Here is a 19624-nt window from a genome sequence, read left to right on the forward strand (position 1 = left end):
TCTGCAGCCATAGACATATATAAAGAGTAGACGCCGCATCGAGCGCTACTGCCTATTGGGGCTGACGAGCGGTGGGGCCGCCATCTTGGTCCGGTCATCCGCTCCACTCAGCGCTGTTTGACAGCGCATTTAATCCATCTTAACTCTGAATATTAAACTGATTTTCATGGGGTTTTTTTTATTTTTATTTTTTTTACTGCAAACGTCATACATGTAGCTATGATACAGGACAAATGGTTCAGCGTATTTTAATATTCATAGCGGGAATAATAGATAATAATAATAATAATAGGTAATAGAATATTCTGATATTAAGCTCGACTGTAGACAGGTATTTTGCAAACACTGTAAACACACACACACTAATATATGTTAGAGAAGCAGATAATGGCAGTAAAGTCAATTATTTTAATAATTTGAAGAGACAATATATGATTACACTATACATACACACACACACACACACACACACACACACACACACACACACACATATATGTATATATATATACATATATATGTATATATATGTATTTCTCACTGCGCAGCACCCCGAGCGGCGTCTACTCTTTATTATGTCTATGTCTGCAGCAGCTCAGTGTGTGAACAAAGAATGTACTATATATATACACTGACACACACACACACACACACACACACATATATGTATATATATATATATATATATATATATATATATATATATATATAAATATATATATTTCTCACTGCGCAGCACCCCGAGCAGCGTCTACTCTTTATTATGTCTATGTCTGCAGCAGCTCAGTGTGTGAACAAAGAATGTATTATACATACACACTGACACACACACACACAGTCCCTCAGCATTAGAACTGTTCCAAAGCAAACAGCTCCCTCTGCTGGCCACAGAAACACACCTGGAGAACAGAGACAGGTAACAGGATGCAGACTGGTTTCAGCTTGTTTTATCCTTTCCTCGTCCATGAGGACCGTGCAGCTCCGTGTGGAGAAATTCCATCATTTTTGCAGCCACGCCCCCTCGTGCAGCTCACGGAAAATTTCTGCACCTTCACAGTTTTCTGACTCCGTGGATGGAAATGCACAGAAAAAAATGGCAGAGGACAAGGACCTACTCGTAGCTGAAGTCCAAACATACAGACATTTCTATGAGATCACCATGACAACCGGGTTATGAACAATTCATGGTGTGAAAAACTGCTGAAATGCAACTATTCGGTAAAATGTCATGTTGTTAGTGGTATAAACAATGGAAACTTCTTCTACTCTAATTTAGTACGAGAGCAGCCTTGGTTGACTTGTTTTGATACACTGCCCCCTGCAGTTTGGAAGCAGACATCGCATGAAGTATAAAGTCACACACATGGGCTGTGTCCGAAATCGCATACTAACGTACTACTCATACTAAATGTGACGTCAAAATAAGTATGTAGTGCGTTCACATTGGATAGTATGAAAAGATTGAGTACACGAGAAATACCCGGATGTATACTATATCCGGAAAATTTTTAAGTATGCGCGGTGACCACACTAGTCATACTCAATCGCCCCATAATGCTTTGCGAGCTATCCACCGAAATGGAAGCCTCCGCGGGATATGTGGCCGGACCGGGGCGATTTGTATTTCATTTTATGTGGTTAAGTAGTCATCCTAATCACCCCACAGATTTGAGAAATAGGTGTTTTCTGACCAACGTTTTAAATTTGTCAGACGCCTCACAACGTGCTACTGAATGCTAGCAGCTAGCTGCAGCAGCTCGCTTTGCATACAGAACAAGTAGCAGCTACCTCCAGTAGCCTGCAGCTACAACTGAAACGATTCGCATAATCTGGCTAATAACTGCATGAGGAGTGCCGGCTTGAAATTGCCACATTAATTATGCGACTGTTTGTTAGCGTAAAATCGACCTGAAGCCGGCATTCAGCCGAGATATTTGATAGCCGTACTTCCGGTTTTTGTCGTCGGAGGTTTGAAATGCATTATGGGAAACGGAGTAGTATACTACAGTGTGAACGGTCGGCATTCTAATCATACTTATAGTACGTAGTATACAGTATATACTCATTGAGAATGTAGTATGTAGTACGATAGTGTGCCATTTCGGACACAGCCATTCTCTCGAGAAGATTTCCATACGTCTTTTTTCCGTGGATTCGTTCATGCATAAAGCATTACTCAGCCTTTATAGTTAGTCATCTGTGTTCTGATCAAGAAGGAAATGATGCCAATAAAACAGTAAATTTATTTGTTCATGAACAAAACAACAGTTTGTTAAACTCAGAGTAAAGTTTCTACCTGATGTTCCATCTGTGAAGGACCTGAGAAATGTCTGCTGCCAGGAAAGTGACTTTAAATGTAAGATCCAGGAGAGAAATAACAGAATCAATGATTTGAAGTGAACAATGGTTATGTCAACATTTTGTTGTCTATTAGAAAAGCTCAAACTTTCTATGTCAGTCCTTTCTTTGAGTTATTTGTGCCTTTCATTTGATGGTGATAACAAATATCAGAACATACAGTGGTATGCAAAAGTTTGACCACCCCTGATCATTTTCAAGGTTTTCCTTTATAAATCACTGGTTGTTTGGATCAGCAATTTCAGTTAAATATATCATATAGCAGACGAACACAGTGATATTTGAGAAGTGAAATGAAGTTTATAGGATTTACAGAAAGTGTGCAATAATTATTTAAACAAAAGTAGGCAGGTGCATAAATTTGGGCACCCTTGTTGTTTTATTGATTTGAACACCTTTAGCACTAATTATTGGAACACAAAATGTGTTTGGTAAGCTCATTGACCCTGGACCTACATACACAGGTGGAGCCAATCATGAGAAAGGGTATTTAAAGTGGCCAATTGCAAGTTGTTCTCCTCTTTGCATCTTCTCTGAAGAGTGGCAACATGGGAGCCTCAAAACATCTGTCAAATGAGCTGAAAGCAAAGATTGTTCAGCATCATGGTTTAGGGGAAGGAAACAAAAAGCTAGCTCAGAGATTTCAGCTGTCAGTTTCCACTGTGAGGAACATAGTGAGGAAATGGAAGACCACAGGCACAGTTCTAGTTAAGGCCCAGAGTGGCAGACCAAGAAAACTCTCAGCTAAGCAGAGGTGAAGGATGTGAGAACAGTCAAACTCAACCCACAGACCAGCTCCAAAGACCTACAACATGATCTTGCTGCAGATGGAGTCACTGTGCATCGTTCAACTGTTCAGCACACTTTGCACAAGGGGATGCTGTATGGGAGAGTGATGTGGAAGAAGCCTTTTCTAAACACATGCCACAAACAGAGTCGCTTGAAGTTTGCTAAAGCACATTTGGACAAGCCAGCTTCATTTTAGAATAAGGTGCTGTGCACTGATGAACCTAAAATGGAGTTATTTGGACATAACAAGGGGCGGTATGCATGGCGGATGAAGAACACAGCATTCCAAGACAAACACTTGCTGCCCACAGTATAAAATCTGGTGGTGGTTCCATCATGCTGTGGGGCTGTGTGGCCACTGCAGGTACTGGCAATCTTGTTATAGTTGAAGATCGCATGGATTCAAGTCAGTATCAGCAGATTCTTGCCAACAATGTTCAAGAATCAGTGACAAAGTTGAAGTTGCGTTGGGCTGGATACTTGAACAAGACAACAACCCTAAACACTGCTCAAATTCTACTAAGGTATTCATGCAGAGGAACAAGTAGAACGTTCTGGAATGGCCATCTCAGTCCCCAGACCTGAATATTACTGAAAATCTGTGGTGTGATTTAAAGTGGGCTGTCCATGCGCGGAAACCATCAAACCTGACTGAACTGGAGATGTTTTGTAAAGAAGAATGATCAAAATACCTTCAACCAGAATCCAGACCCTCATTGGAAGCTATGGGGATGGCTAGTAACTACGTCATCGTGTCCAAAAACGTCACTGCCGTGTCCTACCAAACCAACGATATAATGGTGCTGTGTTGTGTCCTGTGTTGCAACAATAGAAATGATGTAAATAAAACGATATCTTTCAACCACTTTCCTCTGGACGAAAAGGAGAAGAGAAGATGGCTGACACTGATAAGGTAAGTCGGATTTCTAATCTTAGAAAATACATTTAGCGCCGGGAGCTAACGTGCGCTAGCTAGTATTAGCCGCTTGAATCATGTTATCTTTTTGTGTTATGGGGAGTGTTTGGGCCACATTACAAAAGAAACTAAAAGTGGTCGAGATTAAAGTCTCTGATAATAAGTTTATACTTTTAATTTATAAGAATAAAGTCTGCCGAGGGAGACTTTTGTCCCAGTTTTGGGGACTTGGACTTGCTTGACCAATCTGCCCAAAATACTCGACTTGACTAGGATATGGGTCTATGTGACTTGGATTTAATTGAGTCCAACACTTGGACTGACTTGCTAAAAATGTTTGGCTAAGATTATTTTAACTGTTTTGGATTCATGATTAGTGTAAAGAGATGCGTAGTTATTTACATATGCAAATTAGCCATGTGCTCCCGGCAGAAGTTAGCGCTAGAGTGTGCTGCTGGGAATCTTCAGAGTGTAGTTTTCTAATCTAACATAACAACTCTAACAAAGACAAGTAAACGACATTTAACCTCACACAGATGATAAAGCTAGCTTTATTTCTGACATCCTGTGTTCGTTAGCTTACACTACTTAGCTACTCACCTCAACACTGTACGTTTTCCTTTTCATTGACGCCTGCACTTTCCCTTTAAAACCACCTGCCAGCACACTAACTCTTACAACTCTGTTTGAGTCGTAAGAGTTAAGACCTCGCTTTACCGACTTCGGAAAATCCGCAAAATAAGATGTCACAATGAAAAAGGTGACCGGTTCTTTCGCTACTGCCATTGTGTTTTCATTCGGTGCGCCGCAGCGTAGGACACGGAAGTGGTCCGTGACGTCACACTAGCCATTCCCATAGGAAGCGTTTAGAGGCTGTTATTTCTGCAAAAGGAGGATCTATTAAATATTGACGTAATTTTTCTGTTGGGGTGCCCAAATTTATGCACCTGCCTACTTTTGTTTAAATAATTATTGCACACTTCCTGTAAATCCTCTAAACTTCATTTCACTTCTCAAATATCACTGTGTTCATCTGCTATATGATATATTTAACTGAAATTGCTGATCCAAAAAAACGGTGATTTATAAAGGAAAACCTTGAAAATTATCAGGGGTGCCCAAACTTTTGCATACCACTGTACATAATGGTACCTTGACTTTATTTATTTATTTATTCCCCCCCCCCCCCCCCCTTTTTTTTTTTTGTCCTGTCCAGCAACAGAGCAGGCAGAATGGGGATCTGGCTGCTGCATTGTGCCACACAAGTTTGCTTTTCCAAGGGGGGTTTATAAGACTCCCCTTGATACTGTACAGTAATTTATTTAGTTTGAATACTTGTTGATTAGTTAAATATACATAAATTTGCCAGACCTGACAGGGAAACAAAGAGGCAGGAAGAGAGAAATAAGAAAAGAAAAAAACAACAAAGGGGGATAGTGAAGAGAAAAGGAAGGGTGCAAGAATACAATTATCTTTCAATTGAAACCAACACAACAGACAACAAGCTAGTACACCTTAATAAAGACACACCGGAACGCATCCTACGGGTTTTGTTAGGAAACACAGCTAGTAATTATTCAGATCATCTATGCCAAGCAAAGAAACTGAGGAAACATGTCTTTTGATATTCTGGCACCAGGACAAACTTAACACCCCACAAGACAACATGGTTGCTATGTCCACATGCAGAGTACGGTGCAATTGGGACTGTGATCATGCAACTATGACCTCTGACCTCCGTGAAGGCCAGAAGCGGGCCCGAGAGCCCACAAGACCCAGGCGAGCCGGCAGCAATCCCAGAGCAGAGATCCGAGCCACCAAACCACGAGGACGACCTCGGACCGGCCCGGAAGGGGGCAGAGGGAGAACCCGGCCAGGACCTCCAGCATCCAGCAGGGCCGGGCCCCAAGCGACTGTCGTTGTTTCTCTCTCTGGTGTCCATGATGTGCAGGTGAAGGAGAAAATGTCAGTGACACTGACTTTCTTTAAAAGTATTTTATTAAAAGAAAGAGCAGCATCAGTACAGACAGAACCTGCCTGGAAGGAGCCGGCCATTTGAATCCCCGCTGGACAATAGTCATCGATCACTTTTATAGGTTTTCAACATATAGGAGGGGTCATAACATATGGTTCTTTATTGCCTACCATATGGGGAAAGCAGCGAGCATCCCCAAACAAACTCCCCTTCTCTACAACAGCTGAAGAATCCCTAAATCAGTGTTTTGGACAGAAGAACCCTCATAAAAACACCTCCAGCAGGGCTCTGTAAACAGGAGAACACTTTCCCATGGCATGGGTAGAATTAGTCACACATCTAATGCAGGTTCCATCTGTAGTCAGAGACACCAGAGCAGACACTACATATAACAAGCAACTCATATCAGATACTAGAACAAACAAAACAGATTCTATACTACTAACTTAATAAGTAATACATGTAACAGATCAGACACCACACGACCAAGACCGGCGGCCGAGGCCCAGGGCGGACACAGCCCAGGACCCCGGGCCCCAGGCATCCAAGAGGCAACCCCCGCCCCCCCAGGCAGAGGGCCAACACCACCAGGGGAACCAGCCACCCCAGACGGCCACCCGACATGGGCCGGCACCTCCGCCGCAACTCAAGATCCAGGGCACCCCATTACCCCCACCTCCCCTGCACATGAGTGTTGGTGAGATCTGTGTTGTTTGCAATTAAAATTGGGGGGCAGTAGCTAAGCCGTGCCGGGAGCGGGGTCAACGGGAGGTCCCGCCTACCCGAGCAACCCCGCCCACCTTACACGGCATGCTGTATCCCCCAGATGCAGTGTGTGTTATCAGTATTTTGCTGTCTTTAGTGACTAAGTGTAATTAAAACTTGAGAGGCGAGCCATCAGAGGGTGTAGTGGAGGGGGCCATCTAAGTGCACTACACCCAGCACAATGAGCACACCTCCCATAACCCTACATGTGTGTGAAAGTGAGCAGAGGAAGTGAGGGGTCCGGGGATGAGGTTTGTAGGGAAGAAAACTTCCCTCCAGAGGGTGAGCCACTAAGGGCAATAGGCACCCCTGTTTCCCAGGCACCCCCCAGCGCAGGGCGAGCCAGGAGCAGCCGCCACCAAGACCGGTGCCCACAGCAACCGCAGCCAGAGACCCGCCGACCATACAGGCACACAGCCACCACACATCAGAAGGCGGAAAGGCGAGGGAGGACAGAGGGCAGCAGAAGAGCCCAACCCAGGGCCCACCTCCCCCGGGCCCACCATCCCCACCCTGCTGAAAAATCCAGTGGAATACCATTAGAAAAAACCATTAGGAACCATTAGGATTCTACCGGTCTAATGGGAATTGGAACACCATTAGAAGAAACCATTAGGAACCTACTGGTCCCATTAGTAGAGTTGCTCGTGATTCATCGATCTGGCGATGAATCACGATGGTTCACATGACAATTAAGCATCGATTAATTAAGCCTCAATGCTTTGCCGCAGTAAACGGGAAAAAAATAGTAAGCGGAACCAAAGATATGCGACCTGCATGCCGGCTGGACAGTTTAGCGAGTGGGACCAACGGGAAATAACCACCGTGAGCGGCATTTTTCAAATGGGTACTCCGACACAGCTAACCATAGATATATCTATGCAGCTAAGTGCTCCAAATGTTGAAATCGTGTCGCCCATAGTCATAATAAAGAGTAGACGCCGCATCGACCGCTACTGCCTATTGGGGCTGACGAGCGGTGGGGCCGCCATCTTGGTCCAGTCAGCTGCTCCACTCAGCGCTGTTTGACAGCGCATTTAATCCATCTTAACTCTGAATATTAAACTGATTTTCACACGTTTTTTATTTTTATTTTTTTGCTGCAAACGTCATACACTCAAAGAAATGATTCAGGCCCTCTATAAATGCGGCACATATAAATTGTGTTTGCTTTGTTTAAATTAGTCTTATTTAAGGAATATATATATACATTTAGTTGATGTAATTCAAAGATTATAAATAGTTCTGAAACTGATGCAAATAAATTGTGTTTGTTTCATTTAATTGTATCTAATTAAAATGAATGAATAAACATTCTATTGATGTAAATAAAATGTTATTAATTGAGTTTTTAGAAATATATACATTTAAAACGTATGCATTTACATTTAATTTGTGTAACTCAAATGAAATTAATAGTGCTTTTTCAAAATATATACATTTAACATTTTGCATTTATATTTAATTCATGTAACTCAAATGAAATTAATTGTGCTTTTAAAAAACGTATTCTTTTAACATTTTACATTTAAACTTAACTCTTATAACTCAAATCTTATCAGTAATGTCATTTGAAAACACAAAGAAATTTAATTAAGGTGAAAACCACATTTCCTCTCCCTTGTCCTGCCCTCCCTGTTAGCTTCTGAGACAGTTGCAGTTCATCAACGGAGAACAATATCTGGTAAGTTTTTTTCCCCCTGGTACTTTCTGTACTTTGTTGTCAAATGTGTATTCTGTAAAACTGACAAATATGTGCAAAAGCAGTGATAATGGTCAGTCTAGTTAAGTCAGGGTTGGATGGGTTAGCATTTCCTGAGGAAAAGGCCTTGGTGACCTTCCAGCAACTTTCAATCTTTTTAAGTGTGTGGCGGTGCTGGTGCTGTACGTGGCCGGCGGATACGAAACGTTCGGCGGCTGGGGGAGAGCGGTGCTTGCGTGTTAATACCCGTGCGTTCACATGGACGCAGGCACCCTGTCGCTCACTTCAGTCTCGTCGCTGGTTCATTTGACCCATTTTGCGACCATTGCCTGCACAGTGCGCATTTACAAGGTTCATCAGACGGCTCGCATTTCGCTTGCATTTCACAAGCTGTACTCACAAACTACTGCTCCGCGTAGGGTGGCCAACTGTCCGTATTAGCCGGGACTTCCCGTAAATTGGGCTAAATTAATTTGTCCCATACGGGACCTCAACTGTCCCGTATTTGTGGGCGCCGCCATTACTGTGGTGTAACAGCGCGTCTACTCCCAAATGCCGCCTGCTGAGACAGCGGCAGATATGCTTGTAATCAAAACGTTACAGAACCACAAGAGTACTGTCAAATATATAGGTCTAGAGCTCACGCTACACTCTGGCAGCTGACTAAACTCCAGAATTCAGTCAATAACAACTACCGGGCATAATCAACAGCAACGTCAATCTTATGATCTTCATAAGCCAATGAATTTAGCTGCAGCTGCTGTTCATCTTAAACTTAAACATCCAGCCGTGAAAAATGGCTCCTCCGGTCCAGTAATAGTTAGGTGTTGTCCTCCGTTTGTTGGTAGTTTTGTGCTGTCCCTTTGTTTTTTATCCCTCCATCAGCTTTACGTCTTCACCGCTGCTAGCCTGGATAGCCTTTAGAATGCTAACCGGCTCGACCGTGCTTATCTCATGAATATTCAATTAGCCATGTGCTGCTTATGCAGATCAATAACTTTGGTACTGAACAGGAAGGAGTATCGCTACCTGATAGTTATCATAGAGAGTTGAGAGGATGTTTTTTACAGTGATGAACAAACAAACTTCTCCAGATCAGTCATTCAGACGTATGCTAGTTACTCATACCCTCCCAGGAAGCAATAGAAGCAGACACTTTGTTCCCAGAGAGAGAACTGCCCTGTGCAATTAAATAAAAGCTGCAAAAAAAGCTTAATTTCATAGTTTTTTCCCCACTAAAACATTAAAATCAAATTCTGTTTTAGTGTTTTTCTTAAACCATCAGTACACTCTTGTAGCAGGAGGTAAACTGTAAATAACATAACCTCATTATGGGAGTCATTAGGTCATTCCCTCACACAGTAGGGTTTGCTCAGTGCCCTAGTCAGGTGTGAATGGGTTGTTATTTTCCACTAAAAAATAAATTGTTGAATAATAATTTGTTTTCCATGCATTTGTATCACTCAAAAACATGCAGCTAATTAAACTCAGGTTTGACTCAAAAAAAGGTTAAAAATCGTTTCACGCTAAAAACAAAGGCAAAAAATTTTTTTCACCATGCTGGGAGGGGTGAAGGCAATTGGGTCGGCCAGCCCTGCCAGCGAGGTGTCCCTTATTTATTGTTCAGGGAGTTGGCAACCCTAGCTCCGGGGTTAACTGTTAGCATTAGCACTGGTGCTAGCTGCAGGCAGCACCATGGTTCAGACATGAATTTGAAGGTGATGTCCCTTCAGTAAACCATTCTAACTTAGACTACTGTTTCATGTCCTCTTTAATATTGTTGAACGCTGATTAACTGAAACATGTCGTTTCTGTCCTGGTGAGGCAAATACATTTTAGAAAGAACATTCACTGTAGTGCTACTGCTGTCTTCGTTCTCTTAACTTGCATTGCCATGCACCTTTATTCAGGGGTGGAAATAATTTATTACAAATTCTAAAATTACTGTAATTAAGTAGTTTTTTGGGGTACTTGTACTTTTATAAGTAAATGTTCAGGTCTGTACTTTTAATTGTACTTAAGTATTCATTATGCCATGTAATCTACTTAGTTAATTTTAAAATCATAGTTGAGTACTGTACAATTTTCATTAATATCCAGACCCTTTATCTGTCTGAGGACGTTGATCGGCTGGTTTTGGTCATTTGTATTTAATTTCTACCCCCCCCCCCCCCCCCCCCAATTGATTTTTGTTTGATTCTGAGCTAAAAAATGTTTTCATGGATATTTAATCAATAGTCGTAGCACCCATCATCTCATTTGGTTGTTTGTGTGCCTGAGACATTTGCTGAATAGACAAATAAAAACTGAGAAAAAAGACACAAAAGCCAAAAAAAACAAACAAGACAACCAATCACAATGAGGGGGAAAAGACATATTTTGTATCTTATCCGTTATTATTGATTAATTATTAGTGTTTTAAGTATTGGCAAAGCAAAATACACAAAATTTAGAGCCCTGATCTGGAGAGGTGAAGCTGACATCACTGGTTAAAAATAACTAATACTCAGAGTAGTTTTTTTGATGAATACTCTGTACTTTTTCTGATGTATTTTTCTAATACCAGTACTGTACTTTTACTTGTAATTGAGTAATATTTTAACAATGTAACAGTACTTGTACTTGAGTACAGATTTTCAGTACTCTTTCTACCACTGCCTATATTTTGGGATTGTTGTGGGCATTCACATTTCTTGTAGTCTAAAAATACGATGCTATCAAATAACATGCATTTCTTCTTGATATTATCTTTTGCAGTTTTGTATTTGCATTCCAAGCCAGAAGGAGGGTAAGTAAGTAATGCTGGTACAAGCTGATCTATTATTGCCATTTAGTTCCATAATATTTGCTAATATTCTTTATCTCATTTTTAGGTTAATGTGGCAGTGCAAAGAGTGCAGCGCTGTGGCCGATACCAGGTACTTACTGTTGAAACATTTTAGGCAGGCTCATGGCCATTTTAGGGGCAGTGTTCGTTATCCATGTCCTTACTCACATTGTCCATGTACATATAATACGTGGAAACAGCTACTAAATCATACATACAGAAGTCATCCTAAACAGCAAACCCCAAAGCCAGTAGAGGTGATTACATTCCAGTGTCCTGTGTGCCCATGCCGGGAACTAGGAACAGAAAAGGCTTTTTTCCAACATATAAATCTCAGGCGTGATGAGACAGTTCCATGTGTGTTTAAAGGTTGCACAAAAGAAACCAATGTATATAGTACATACTACACACATAAAAATAGAAAACACAAGCAACAGTCAGTCAACGACTTCAAAGACAATGTTGTGAGTACAAGCACTCAGTTGCATCAGTCTGACAGTACTGCTGATAGGGTATCAGAGACTGCGGCTATAGATGATGAATGTGAGAGTTGTGAGAATGCTGCAGAATTAGAACTTCCAAATTCCATTGAGGAGAAAATGGCATGCATTTTATTAAAGTTGGAGAATATTGTTCATACGCCAAAGTCTGTGATTGATGAGGTTCTTTCTGAAATTCACTACATACTAAGTACAGCATCTTTGCCTGACACAAAAGCTATTGTTCATGATGTGTTCCAAAGGCACGAATTACAGGTTGAAGAGTCGTTAGTGTCTGAGCTTTCCAATGCCCTGTGTAAATCTAATCCATTGGCTGCAGCTATTCAAAAGGATAGCTCTCTTTCTACTTCATACAAACGTGAACACTACTATACCTCCCATTTTGGTGTTGTGAAGCCAGTTGAGTGGATTTTAGATGCCAAGGACAATAGGACTTTTCAGTATATCCCTATATTGCCATCTTTACAACATTTACTGTCTCATGACGGTGTTCTAAGCCATCTCAAGAATGAGTCATTGGCTTGTGCCAAAGAGTACAGAACTGTGAAAGATGGTGAGTACTATAAACAAAATTGATTTCTCTCTGAAGGCTTGAAAATAGCAATTAATCTGTATGTTGACGATTTTGAGATATGTAACCCTCTTGGGACATCTCGCAAGAAGCATAAACTCTGTGGGGTGTACTGGGTTTTGGGCAATTTGCCACCAGGTTCTCATTCAGCCTTAACCTCAATCTATTTAGCTGCCCTGTGCAAATCAGATGATGTCAAAGACTACGGCTATCCAAAGGTGTTGGAGCCACTCTTGCAAGACTTGCGCATATTGGAAGAGGATGGTGTGTTCATTTCTCAGCTTGGTCAGTTTGTTAAAGGGTCTGTCCAAAATGTAATTGCTGACAATCTTGGAGCCCATGGGGTGGCTGGTTTTGTTGAGAGTTTTAATAGCGGGCCAGTATGCCGGTTTTGTACTGGAGATAAATCAGAATTTAAGAATAATGATGTCAGGTCAGGTGCTTTCCAGCTGAGAACCAGAGAGATCCATGACTTGCATGTCAAGTCGGCTCTGGAGAATGCAGCCACTTGCTGTGGTGTCAAACAACAGTGTGTGTTAACAGATCACCTGTCACATTTTCATGTCAGCACTGGTTATCCCCCTGACATTGTGCATGATCTGTTTGAGGGTGTAGTTCCAGTTGAACTTGCACGCTGTATTAGTTCATTGTTCTCCAAAAGGTATTTCACACTTGATGGCCTTAACACTTTGATCAAGACATTTCCATACCGATGGGGGGACAAAACCAATCAGCCTCACTCTTTACCAAAATCTTTTTCATCTCGCAACACCATAGGTGGCAATGCGCATGAAAATTGGACCTTGCTAAGATTACTTCCCTTTGTGATCGGACAGATTGTACCAGAAGATGAGCCTGCATGGCTGTTGATTCTAGATCTTAAAGACATAGTGGAGTTGGTTGTAGCCCCTGTACACACAGAAGAAACTATTGTGTATCTTGAGTCTTTGATCTATGATCATAAACAGCGCTACCTTGAACTCTTTCCACAAGTCAAACTACTACCAAAACATCACTACTTGGAGCACTATCCACATCTGATCCGTTGCTTTGGACCTCTAGTTCTACTGTGGACCATGAGATTTGAGGCTAAACATAGCTTTTTCAAGCAGGTGGCTCATCATACAAATTGCTTCAAGAATATAGCTCATTCACTTGCTATCAAACACCAGTTCATGCTTGCCTATCACACACACTCCAGTCTAAAGAAGTCATCATTGGAGGTCACGAATGTCTCAATCATGCCTGTTGATGTTCTTAATGAGGGAGTAGTGTCTGCACTGAAGCAGAGGTACCCAGATGTGACTGAGATTCATATTGCAAAAAATGTGACTTGCAGTGGCATAAATTACAGGGAGGGCATGCTTATTGTACACGGCTCTGAAGATGGCCTGCCTAAATTTCACAAGATAATTCAACTGTGCTTTCTTAAAGAGAGGCTGTGTTTCCTACTGAAAGGTCAATGTGCCTGGTATAGAGAGCATTATCGTGCTTTTGAGTTGTCTGCCTCATCAACTACAGAAGTTGCCCTGATTGAGCTTCGGGAATTGGAAGATCCCTATCCCCTTGTGGAGTACATAGTTGGAGGTCTGCGCATGGTTGTGTTGAAAAGATACATCATTGTTGGAGGTAGGAAGGTAGTGACACCGTTCACCAATCTAGACCTGAGCATGATTCTGAAAATGAATTCTAGATTTATGTTAAAGGCATAGTTCAAGATTTTCTTAAAATTGCCCTATCGCTGTAATCCCTGTATTGATATGGGAGGGTACAGTCACTTTTACTCATCTGTGCCCACTGTCACCAGAGCAGCGCAGCTGGAGCATGTAAAAGTGAATGTACCTCCCCATATCAATACGGGGATCACAGCGATAGGGCAATTTTAAGAAAATCTTGAACTATGCCTTTAAGTCTTGTTTTACGATTCACTGTTGAAATAATTCCTGAATGTTTTTCTTGTCTTTTCATGTTTCTCCTCTAGACTGAAAGAGTTCCATAATGGTGGTGCTGCGGATCATCTTTGAAGAGGAGTCTGACTCTAGAAAATTGCCACTGGAGTCTGGATTTCCAGCAACAGTGTCGGAACTCCATGCCATAATAAAGACATTCTTCCAGTTGCCAGATGACTTCCGGCTGCAAGACATGGATCCTATGTTCAATGAGTTCATGAACTTGGATTCAGTCTCTGAACTTGAAGATAGGGGCACATTGAAAATAATATACACTCCTCTCTTTGATTCTGGCAACATCACACTATACCCAGTAGACCCACCCACTGGTACCTCAACCCCCACCTACCAACCACCTACAGAGTCCTCAACCACATACGTCATGGTACAGTCAGTTGACCCAGATGCTGATACATCAACCACCACCTACCAACCTGGTACCTCGACAGCCATGCCACCCGCTGGGACTTCTACAGCCGCCTACATGCCACCCGCTGGGACTTCTACAGCCGCCTACATGCCACCCGCTGGGACTTCTACAGCCGCCTACATGCCACCCGCTGGGACTTCTACAGCCGCCTACATGCCACCCGCTGGGACTTCTGCAGCCGCCTACATGCCACCCGCTGGGACTTCTACAGCCGCCTACATGCCACCCGCTGGGACTTCTACAGCCGCCTACATGCCACCCGCTGGGACTTCTACAGCCGCCTACATGCCATCTGCTGGGACTTCCACAGCCACCTACATGCCATCCTCTGGGACTTCCACAGCCACCTACATGCCACCCGCTGGGACCTCAACCCCCTCCTACATGGCATCTGGTGGAAGTTCTCCTTCATCTTTAGCCTCATCCTGCTGTGATGATACATGGTGCACATCCACCCCACATTCATCCCCCGAAGTTTCGGTCTCAGGATTGTCCACTTGGCCAAAAGTTTTTGTTATTCCAAAGTTTACGTATGATGCTGAATATGAGCTGCAGCAGAAGAATGCAGAATTTGAATCAAATGGCACATACTTCACCCCTGGCTTGAATCTGAAAAGAGTGATCCTGGAAGGCTTAGCCCAGGAAATTATGAAGTACACCAAATACCCTAAAGACTACCAGTGGGAAGAGGTAGCTGGAGCTTTGATAAGGGCCCATCCTTGTTTGGCACAGATGGGAGCCACAGATGGTTTTGGGGGATGGAAAACATCATTGAAGTTTAAAATGCAAAACTATCGGACGAAGCTGGGGCGACTCGGGCATCCTGAAATCAGAATTAATTCACTGAAGCATAAAAGAGAAGGAAAAGGCAAACCTGCTGCAAAAATCAAGAAACCAAGAAAAGCAGAGGTAAACTACATTCCTCTTCCCCCAAAAGGCGAAACAACAGCAAGCTTGGAAAAAGAGAGAATCGCTTTGGTATCAGAAATAAAAAAAAAGGGACAATGAAGCAGTAATAAAGGCAAAAATGAATACCACCTTCTCCCACAGACGTTTAGAAGTAGTTGACCAAAGACCCATGGTGGGAGAATTCAAGGAGAGATGGCCTGCACTGTTCCGGCAGTGTGAAGTAAGTTAGTCTGTATGTTCATTTGCAAAATGTATTTTTGGATAATTCTTCGTCCTTTTATGGTAATTAAAAATACTAATGTTTTTCAGGTAAATGCGGAGTTCATGAGAATAACTACCAAGCCCCTACAATCAAAATTCCTCTCAGAGTGGGACCACTTCTCAAACAGTCTCCTCCAGATATTCCAAGGCAAAGGCGGACAGAAGGGGAAGAAAATGAAGGACATCCTTGCTGACACAGATTTGGTTAGTCAGATGGCTTCACAATCTTTCACTGTGATGAGATGTTTACTGTAATGTCCATATCCGCTTAGTTGAACATATGCACACATCTCATATGACCTGCTTATTTGGTGCTCTCATCCAAAACGCTTTACATTGTTTGCATTCCATTCATACACTTACACCAATGGCTGTGTAAACCAGTGGTGTGACTGATATTCTTTTGTATTCTGTCTCGCTGTCAAAACACTGGGCGCTGAAGACAGAAGTCGATGCACCTCCTCACATATCTGGACATATCTTCTGTGGGGCTGCATTTAGGGGTTATGTATTATTTACTATTTTCTCTTTTTATTTTTCTTCACTTTAGTGTCACATAAACACAAAGAGGGAGCGCATCTTGAAGTGCCTGATGCTGTACCTCGGTGAGAACCCTGACTTGCTCTTCAAGGAGTATTTGGTAAGCTAGTTTAAAGAATAACCAAACCCTGAAACCTTATTTTTTTTCCTGCTGAGAAGTGTTTCATCTGTGTCTTTAGTAGTGCATATGATTGGTTCGGGTCAAAATATTATATACATATATATATAATATATAACATTTAAGTGCAAATAGTTTTAAATTGGCATTTTGTGTTCAAAAACTGCATATGGAGCGCCCTCTTCAGGTTGAAACGTGGCTATTACATCTGAATTGAACATCGTCATAGCCATGCCTTGCACTTGGTGGTAACTGACGTAGGTTGGGTGGGAACTGATGTCAGCAACGGTTCACCTTGAAGCCCCACCTCCTCCCCTGTTGCTATAAAAGTATTTCCTCTGCAAGGAACGAACATCGAACTGCAGAGTCTGCAGGATTCATGCACTGACTATTGTTGTGTCAACTATTGTTGCTTTGTGATAGAGAAAAAAAGTTTTCCTTTCTTTATGCTGGATCATATAACCAGTAAACTGATAGATCAAAGCGATACAAGTTTGCTCTATAGCAGGCTGGTTCTTACCTCTGTCATATCCATCGTCTTTTTATTCTGGCTCGTCTGGGGATGAGGCTCCATCCTCAGCTCTGGCCTCTATTCACCTGATTAAACCAAGTGATCCAGATTGGTCAGATGAGCTGGGCTGCAGCACTGAAAGCATGCGCTCTGGTGCTGACCACCTAGCTCTTCAACGTTACCCGCTGCTGCTGCTGAAGCACCTCCCTATGATTGTTAGTGTCTTTATTGTCCTCTTGACTGATCACAACACTTTTTTGTCCTCCAAATTGAGAGCAAAGCAAAAGACGTCTTTGGCAGGGAACGTTTAGATTTGTAGTCCAGCAATTTGAGTTAGCACATAGAATCAGATCTATATCAATTGCTGCTTTTGTGTCTTCATCAATTTACACATTTGGCAATCACTGAATATCATATAAATTGTCCTACGATGGCGTAACAAGATAGTTAATTTGTGCCACCCCCACAGCAAAGTATTTTGTTTATAATATTGTGTGTATGTGTTTTGTAGGACTCAAATGATGCTGAGAATGCCAGGACAGACCTGGAGGAAGTCATTGGAATCTACGCAGCTGGGAGAGATGACTTTGGGGAGCCACTGGATGTCGGCATCATCATTGAAGGTGTAAATGTTTTGAACAACGTCGACAGTGTCATTCTCGCCTTTATCATGCTGTTTGGGCTGATTTATGCTTTGGACTTGAGCTACCCAGACAAATTTAAGTACACCTTTGAGTTCATCCAAAAAATCATAATGAATTTGGATGCACACAAGCTCAGTTGCAAGGTAGAACAGCTGAAAATCAAGTTGTTTGCAAAATAGATCAGCACCAATCCGGATCTTTTGATTTCTTGTTTTGTAAAAAAGTTGTGTATCTGAGATACAGCACACATAAACAAAAAGTACAAAAAGTTAATATGTTCTCATCTTAAAGCTAAAATAAATGAAAGGGTCATCTCATGGCAGATAATTGACCTTGACCTCGTCAGAGCAGGTTTTTATGTTTGAAAAGTGTAAGCAACCCCCTTGTTGTTCTGGATGCACGTTTCATTGCTCTGAATGATTTTTAAAGGGGAAAGAAGTTTTACATGTTTCAGAAATTGTGAATCTGTGATACATACTATACACAGAAATGTACAAAAAGTTGCCATGCTGTCACCTGAAATATACAAGAAAAACTAAAATAAAAGGGTCATCTCATGTTGACGGCAGATAATTGACCTTGACCTTGTCAGATCAGTTGTTTTGATGTTTGAAAAGTGTAAGCAACCCCCTTGTTCTGGATGCACTTTTTATTGCTCTTAATGATTTTTAAAGGGGAAAGAAGTTTTACGTGTTTCAGAAATTGTGAATCTGTAATACATACTGTACACACAAAATGTACAGAAAGTTCATATGCTCTCACCTATAAGAGTTAAAAAGAGAAGCTAAAATAAAAGGGTCGCCTCATCTCAAACAATAAAAAATGAAGGCACCAAAATTGTATCGTGTTTTTTTATTCAGTGTATTTTATAATGTATTATTAGAATTATTATAATCATTATATTTAATGATTAGAGTTATTATAACCACTATAATATTAAAAATACTAATTATTCTGTTGGATAGAAATGAGTTGCACCAACACATTAAACTCATTTTAGTTTGAGTTGGACAAATGAAATTCTATTTGACTTATTTAATGTATGTATTTTATCTTGCTAAATGTCATGAAATTGAGTTGGTCTAATTGTAAAACATTACTTCCCTATAATGCACTTTGTTTGAGTTGGAGCTACATATATATATTGCGTGGAAAAACTTCACGCAATTGAATTGTGTTCAAATGACAGATTTTTTTTGAGTGTACATGTAGCTATGATACAGGACAAATGGTTCGGCGTATTTTAATATTCATAGCGGGATTAACAGTAATAGAATATTCTGATATTAAGCTCGACTGTAGACAGGTATTTTGCAAACACTGTAAACACACACACACTAATATATGTTAGAGAAGCAGATAATGGCAGTAAAGTCAATTATTTTAATAATTTGAAGAGACAATATATGATTACAATATATATATACATATATAAACAAAATACTGACTAATGAACACATATTTCTATATAAAACAATAGATAGAAGTTATATATCAGAGAAGATAAATATATATAAATCAGAGATGAGTATCAACATCATTCAAATATATATATATATATATATATATATATATATATATATATATATATATATATATAATAGGTAAAAGTTATATATCAGAGAAAATCATACTACATATATAAATCATGTATGGAGTATCAACATAATCAATATATCAGAAATGTTTTCTGATATATTGATTATTTTGATAGCTGATTATTTTGGGTTTTTATTTACACAATCAAAACATTAGTCTGAATGCTTTGTGTCTTTGAAAGTCATTATTATGACGAGTCAAATGCTTCATAAATCTTGACATTTATTTCACGAGTGAAGGTTTAGATTAATTCTGAGTTA

General features: G+C 41.0%; 1 protein-coding gene across 1 annotated transcript; it reads left to right on the forward strand.

Moving 5' to 3' along the window:
* The first annotated feature begins 11377 nt into the window (after positions 1-11377).
* On the forward strand, positions 11378-18555 carry LOC127532604 (uncharacterized). Its single transcript, XM_051944574.1, has 5 exons — positions 11378-11423; positions 14385-15911; positions 16001-16156; positions 16503-16592; positions 17633-18555. Exon 2 carries the CDS (start codon positions 14402-14404, stop codon positions 15788-15790), a length of 1389 nt encoding a protein of 462 aa, XP_051800534.1. The 5' UTR covers positions 11378-11423; positions 14385-14401; the 3' UTR covers positions 15791-15911; positions 16001-16156; positions 16503-16592; positions 17633-18555.
* The last annotated feature ends 1069 nt before the right edge of the window (positions 18556-19624 follow it).

This window comes from Acanthochromis polyacanthus, chromosome 24 (assembly GCF_021347895.1).
Source record: "Acanthochromis polyacanthus isolate Apoly-LR-REF ecotype Palm Island chromosome 24, KAUST_Apoly_ChrSc, whole genome shotgun sequence".
In the NCBI taxonomy this organism is placed as follows: Eukaryota; Metazoa; Chordata; class Actinopteri; family Pomacentridae; genus Acanthochromis; species Acanthochromis polyacanthus.

Coding starts and splice junctions, on each gene's coding strand:
- LOC127532604 (XM_051944574.1), top strand. CDS start 14,402: ATGGTGGTGCTGCGGATCATCTTTGAAGAGGAGTCTGACTCTAGAAAA.